The sequence below is a fragment of the Macrobrachium rosenbergii genome, chromosome 2, assembly GCF_040412425.1.
Source record: "Macrobrachium rosenbergii isolate ZJJX-2024 chromosome 2, ASM4041242v1, whole genome shotgun sequence".
NCBI lineage: Eukaryota > Metazoa > Arthropoda > Malacostraca > Decapoda > Palaemonidae > Macrobrachium > Macrobrachium rosenbergii.
Window position 1 is genome coordinate 26683348 of NC_089742.1, and position 7500 is coordinate 26690847.

General features: G+C 33.7%; 1 protein-coding gene across 1 annotated transcript in view; it reads right to left on the reverse strand.

The window, feature by feature from the left end:
- The window catches only part of LOC136844165 (uncharacterized), a 248847-nt gene that overhangs the window by 157531 nt on the left and 83816 nt on the right, over positions 1-7500 (reverse strand). Inside the window, exon 3 of the mRNA XM_067113185.1 lies at positions 5648-5755. Coding sequence (XP_066969286.1) covers positions 5648-5755 — 108 coding nt within the window. The remainder of the gene's footprint in view (positions 1-5647; positions 5756-7500) is intronic.

Below are 7500 nucleotides of genomic sequence, written 5' to 3' on the forward strand. Positions count from 1 at the left end.
GAAAATCTTTTACTAAATTTATCCGCAAAAGCATAAACCTTGATTCTAGACAATAGAACCTATTCTCCATCAAGCAACACAATACTTTCGTGTTAAATCCGTTTATTTTCACTATTAAAACCTTGGGGAACGCCCTAAGCCTGCCCTTCCTCCCTTCGAAGGCCCTGGAACCGCAGGAAGAGGCGTCTTGCCTCGCCCCTAGGAGGAGAGGACGATAGGGCGTCATTATAACGGAGTATCCAGGTCTTTATTACAGGAAGCTTCCCGTTGAATCTTATAGTACGGCCTCTCGACAACGCTTGACAACAGTCGACCTAATTCCGAGGGTTTTTGAGTGAGTGTCCCAGTGGCCTTTCTCATACATAGTTCACGGCTCGATTCCTCTCTCTCTCTCTCAGTTCTAGAGTTATCACAGAGTACAGTTTTGCATGTGTAATTTTGGCTGAGTACATTGTCTAGTTCTAAAGTCACGTTGATATTATTCGTCTTCTGTCTGTCTCTCTCTCTCTCAATTTTTTTCCCTCATTTATCACAATGCACCGTTTTGCAAACTCTCTCTCTCTCTCTCTCTCTCTCTCTCTCTCTTTGCAAAAGAAACACGATTCCAGGTCGACTCTTATAATATATTTGCTACTATACAAACTAATTTCATGAATATTTTCTCTTTTCCTAAATATAAACAAGATTACAAACTCAGCCCAAAAAGGTATCAAATAACTTTAAATGATTCACAAACAATTGCCTTCTGTTAGTGTCTAATTCTATTTAAAGAAACAAAGAATGACAATTGACAATAATCAACGTAGCCATGAGAATCGTTACCACAAAACAGACTGGACTCCCTCTCCTATTCGCGTCACGAAATCAAATTTTAACTCATTTCCAAGTTGAACAAGGAGGTACAAATGGAGTTTTCCAATACAATTATAGGAAAACATAAAAGAAATTCATTTTTTATTCACGCACTTGAAAATGAATCCCCTGTAAAACGCCAGGATCTAAAAGGAGTTTTCGAACATGATAAAAAAGTGAGCGAGGAAGAAATGAGAATCATTACATCAATCCAATTCTCGAAATAAATGGCAGACAATCAAGTGACATTGACTATACGTCATCTATGAGACTTAGTCCCGAGGCTGTTTCTCACATTAAAACCGACGAACAACGGTGACTCACCAACAACATTAACAACAACAATATCAAGAAAAATGGGGGTAATAACAAAAGCAACGTGAAAACCGCACGACAAAATATGACGAAGATTTGTTACGTTTACACTTCAAACATTCAGGCTAAGATGCAATGCATTGCTACCCTAATACAAGTATCCTTCTTTTAAATAATATACTTACATTTTTATCAACTCATTAATTTTTCCGTCTATTTTTTTTACCTATTTCAATAAATGTGATCTCTTTCTGTATTTCCCTTTACCTTCTGTTATTCTTTCTAACGAACACCATAATATTCTTTTGGAAGCTTGAATTTCAAGTAAGTGGCCCCTTTGGTGGGCTTGTCCCATTGAAAAAGGTTCATCTTCTGAATAAGATTAGATTAATTATGATAAATCCGTCTGAGTCAGTACAAAGTTAATGATTTTTTTTATTAAAAAACAGATGTAATTCTAACCAGTGACTAATACTACCACAACACCTTCTACACAAAAAAGTCCAAATACGTTTGCATCAACGCAAAAGTAGATCATTAAATTTTGCAAGAATCTGTCCATGAATAAAACTTGAAAATATGCAAATTCTGGGCAATGAAAATGAAATTCAATAACTATATTAAAAAGTCTTAAAATTCATACTCTAAATTATCAAGAAACTTCATGAAAAATGAGAGGAAAAAGATAAAAGTTAATAAAATGAAATGTAAATTTTAACTTTGCTTTGTATCAGTACAAATGTACATAATTAGATTTAGCAAGAATTTGACCATGATTCAAATTTAACAATATACAGCTTCTGACCAATGAAAATATTTAATAACTATATTAAAAACACACTAAATGTATGCTCAAAATTATCAATAAACTGAACAAAAAATGAGAGTGAAAAAGATCAAAATTAATAAAAAAGAATTTTATTCTAAACTAAGCGATTTAGCATAAGATTACGACACGGCAATTTGCCTTAAATAAATAACCATCTCTCAACCATCAACAAAGTATATTACAACACGTAACAACACATAACGAGAAATAAAAAAAAACTTGGAGGTCATTTAAACCACACAAGGCAATAAAAAAATTGAAAATAGAAAATAAAAAATAAAAATTCCAGTCATTATTTACACAATATCAGTGTCACTTTCACACTCTCTCTTCAAGAGTTACATCGCCAGCTGCTGTGAGGTAACTACAGGCCCAGTGCAAGATAAACAGAGGAGGGACCTTCTACTTTTCTCACGGTGCACGTTGCGTTGAGAGAGAGAGAGAGAGAGAGAGAGAGAGAGAGAGAGAGAGGTGAGGCTTCGAAAATATTCGAGACGATTGCAGCTCTATGGTAACTGGGAAGATGGTAATTCATTGCAGAACTGAACTGAATTGAAGAGTCATAGTAATTTGAAGGTGTTAGTTTTATACCTCTCTCTCTCTCTCTCTCTCTCTCTCTCTCTCTCTCTCTCTATATATATATATATATATATATATATATATATATATATATATATATATATATATATATATATTTATACATATATATTTATACATATATATTTATACATATATATATTTATACATATATATAAATATATATATATATATATATATATATATATTTACACATTTATATTTATGTATATACATATACAAATATATATATATGTATACATTCTCCTTTGTTTATATTTGTTTGGACTGTCATTGGAACTCGCCTGATCTGACGAAACTACTTCAAAACACTACGTCTATTTATTTACAAGCGCAACAAACTAATTAAATACAAACCTTTATCTCAAGAGATTGCAAAAGTACAAGTTAAATTCCTTGTGTACATGAGGAGAGAGAGAGAGAGAGAGAGAGAGAGAGAGAGAGAGAGAGAGAGCTTCTTCATTTCAGTAGGTCATCCGTACGTGAAGAGATGCAAAAAGAAAAACAAAAACAAAAAAATACGATAACTGCAAGAGTAACCTCAAACAATAGGCATTGAGATCACCCATACAGGAATAGGCAACGCGGGATAATTATTGGTTATGCCACCCCAGTTCCCACGGGGTGGCGTGAAGAAAAAGTAGAACTGGGTAAAAATAACAGTGGGAGAGACAAATGTACATACATACATATACTTTATATATATATATATATATATATATATATATATATATATATATATATATATATATATATATAGATAGACAGATAATAATATATAGATATATTATAGATATACATATATGTATATATAATATATACATATACACATATATAATACATATATATCTATGTACCTGTGTTGATCATCCACCCTCCGAGCATCAAACATACCAAATTGCAGCCCTCTAGCCTCAGTGGTTTTTATTTTATTTAAGGTAAAAGTTAGCCATAATCGTGCTTCTGGCAACGATATAGGGTAGGCCACCACCAGGCCGTGGTTAAAGTTTCATGAGCTACGGCTCATACAGCATTATACCGAGACCACCGAAAGATAGAATTATATTCGGTGGCCTTAATTATACGATGTACAGAAAACTCGACTGCGCCGGAGAAACTTCGGCGCATTTTTTACTTGTTTATATGTTCAAAAGCCGACGGGATGGGCATGCTAATGGTTCTTTCTACCCAATGAGCGAGGAAAACTAAAAACAGGAAGTATGAAGGAAAAGATCTTGGGTAAAATAAATACGATTGAAAGATTCGCTTCTTAAAAGAAGGAACGTTATAGATAAGTCAGGAATAACAGTGATTTATACAACATTTTTTGAAAGATATTATTTAGGCTTAAAACCTTCAGGATGGAAAATGCCTACCTCTTAAAAGAAGGAAGGTTATATAAAAGTGAAAATAAGTAATTATACAACAATTTTTGAAAGATTATTCGTGTTACAGCACTGACAAAAGGAAAGGCCTTCTCCATAAGATAATGAAGGTTATATAAGAATCAGGAAAAACAAAGTGATTATACAGCATTTTTTAAAAATTATTTTTAAAAAATTGAAATCTTTAACATATTATGTTAGAGTAATTATTGCTGATGGAGTAATTATCAAAAAGAAAAAATCTGAGATAATTTTGGTATAATTGTGGGAAAAAGTATATTTGAAAAGAGTCTTTTTTTAAACTAAATCTAGATGTTAATTATCTCACAATCCACTACGAGGAACAGGCAGCTTCAGGCAGGTGAATGACAGGAAGAATGGAAGTGAAAAACCGCAAACCAAACAATTGTTTAAAAAAAAATAAATCAGCAATAGATTGTCATTCATAAAACTCCTTAAGTATAAGTTTTACAACCCATGTGCCTTAAGAGTCTCAGTACAATTTTTTTTAAAAGTGAATGATTATAGTATCAGACCTTGACCTATAAATAAAAGATATAATGAAGTTAAAGATAAAGATTTAAAATATGAGACTGACTTCCCAGTAGCCTGTAACCCATACAGTCACACAGTCACTGTAAAAGAAAAAAGTCTGCCCAGTCAGAGTGTCAGAACGTCAATTTAATCATAGAGAAGTAATATGCTCCTTAAAACAAGCCAAAGTACATGACGAGAATAACCCTGTAACTCTGTAGACCTTAGAGTCACAGCAAAGCAACCCTTTCTGCAGATTCAGGGTATTAAGATTAACCTTAAAAGGTACAAATAACAAAGTCCTTACCTTGAGACCAGAATACGAGAAGACGGCCCTGTAACCCTATAACCCTTACAGTCACCACAAAGTAACCCTTCTGAGGATTCAAGGTATTAAAACTTAACTTAAAATGTAGAAATAACAGGGCGCTTAAAATCCAAAAATATGAGAATGACAACCCTGTAACCCTGTAGCCCTTACAATCACAGCAAAGCAACCCTTTCTGGTCAGTCAAGGTAATACAATTACCCTAAAAATAAAGAAATATAAAATATAAAAATGCCAAAAATATGAGGACAACTTTGTAATCCTGTAACCCCGTAGATCTTACAGTCACCGCAAAGCAACCCTCACTCAAAGAAAAAAGAAGGCTCAGAACTAAAGGCCTCAAAAATATGAGGTTTCTAACCCTGTAACCCTCCAGTTCCCGAAAAGTAACCCTTTATCAACCCAGAAATATGATAAGGACAACCATGTAAGCCTGAAGAAGGAGGAAAACCTGTAATCCGCAAAGCAACCCTCTCTCAAAATAAAGAAATACCATGACTCTTAACAAAGGCCCCAAAAAATATGAGATTGCCAACCCTGTAATCCTGTAATCCTTACAATCACCGAAAAGCAACCCTTCACTTAAGATAAAGAAGAAACAATGATCTTAACTAAAAGCCCTGGAATATAAGAAGGACAACCCTTTCACCACGTAACCCTCACAGTCACCGAAAAGCAACCCTTCGCCCAAAGAAAAAACAGAGCGTTGAAAGAAGCCCAAAATATGAAATGTCCAACCCTATAACTCTAAGAGTTCTCAAAAGCAACCCTAATGCAACACTTCTCTGAAATAACCAAGGTGCCAACCTTCGAAATCTTCATGACAGGATCATGGGTCCGAAACTTGGCGTGGGCGCCGACATGACGGAGGGCAGGAGGACTTTTCTGCGGGATCTCTTCGCCGGACAAGGAATCCTGCGCACAATAAACAGAGAGTCCTACATTGAAGGATAATGTAGATGTAGGATTTTTTTTCTTAGGAAATTATTAACTACAATAATTCGAAGTTAAAAATAATATTGATAATCTAAACTAAGGAGAGAGAGAGAGAGAGAGAGATGAATTTAACTATAATAAATCGAAGCAAGAAAATAATATTGATAATTTAAACCTAAGGAGAGAAGAGAGAGAGAGAGAGAGAGAGAGAGAGAGAGATATTCATGAAATTAACTATAACAAATCAAAGTACAAAATAATACTGATAAATTAAACTAAGGAGAGAGAGAGAGAGAGAGAGAGAGAGAGAGAGAGAGAGAGAGAGACAGATGAGATTCTGTAAATTAACTATAACAATCAAAGTACAAAATAATACTGATAAATTAAACTAAGGAGTTTCCCACGGAACAATCGAACTGCGTCAAATCCGACTAAAATCTGCGAGTTTTTTTTCCTATAATCTGCCGATCTAAGCTTTCGTTCTCCCGTCCGTGAAATCTGGCATTTCCTTTCCCCTGTGGTCTGATGGATGACAGAATCATTTTATCATCATCATTATCATCATATCATCATTATCAATATCATCATCACTATACATTTCCTGGCCTAACAATGGTTTCTTAGAACGATGCTGGGATAATTTAGCATCTTCTGATGAAAATCATTATCATCATCACCACTATCATCATAATCATCATTATTATCATTATCATCATTATACATTTCCTGCCCTAATAATGACTTCTTAGAGATGCTGGGATAATTTAGCATCTTCCGATTGATGAAAGAATCATTATGTAATCATCATTATCATCATAATCATCATTATCATCATTACACATTTCCTTCCCAAGAAATGGCTTCTCGGAGCGATGCTTGGCTAATTTAACATCTGACTGATGACAGATTATTATTATTATTATTATTATTATTATTATTATTATTATTATTATTATTATTATTATTATTATATTGAACAAGCCCACCAAAGGGGCCACTGACTTGAAAATCAAGCGTCCAAAGAATATTAAGGTGTTCATTCGAGAGAAGTAACAGAAAGTAATGGAAAATACAAATTAGAAAAAGAGATGAATTAACAACTCAATTAATCAAATAACTAGACGCCAGAGGAAAGAAATTCAATATAAACCTAAAAGTAAATCAAATTAAAACTTGGGAAACACGTAAAAGACTCAGGAAGGACAAAAACTTCAGCCACGAATGAGCAGTTTAACAACTCGCGCATAAATTTGTAAAAAAAAAAAAAAAAATGTTTCGGATCTACGGCCGGCTGAACTTTCCCACAATCGAGTGTCCTGATTGGCATGAGAATTGTAAGCGCTGTGATTGTTATATACCATGCCAATGCTCCTCGTAAGACGTCGTCGTATCCGGGTTCAGATTGTGGGTAGAGAGAGATAGAGAGATACAATACACAAAATACTGTATAAATATGTATGATTAACGCAAGCGTTTCAAAGCGTTGAGAGAGAGAGAGAGAGAGAGAGAGAGAGGAGAAAGTGGCGTTTGGGCGAACTAAAACAGGCAGATACGATTTCATTATATACATACATATATATATATATATATATATATATATATATATATATATATATATATATATATATATATATATATATATAATATATATCTGGCCACATATATACACATATATAACTTTAGTTAGTTACTTACGAATATCATGATAAAAAGCCTCATTATGA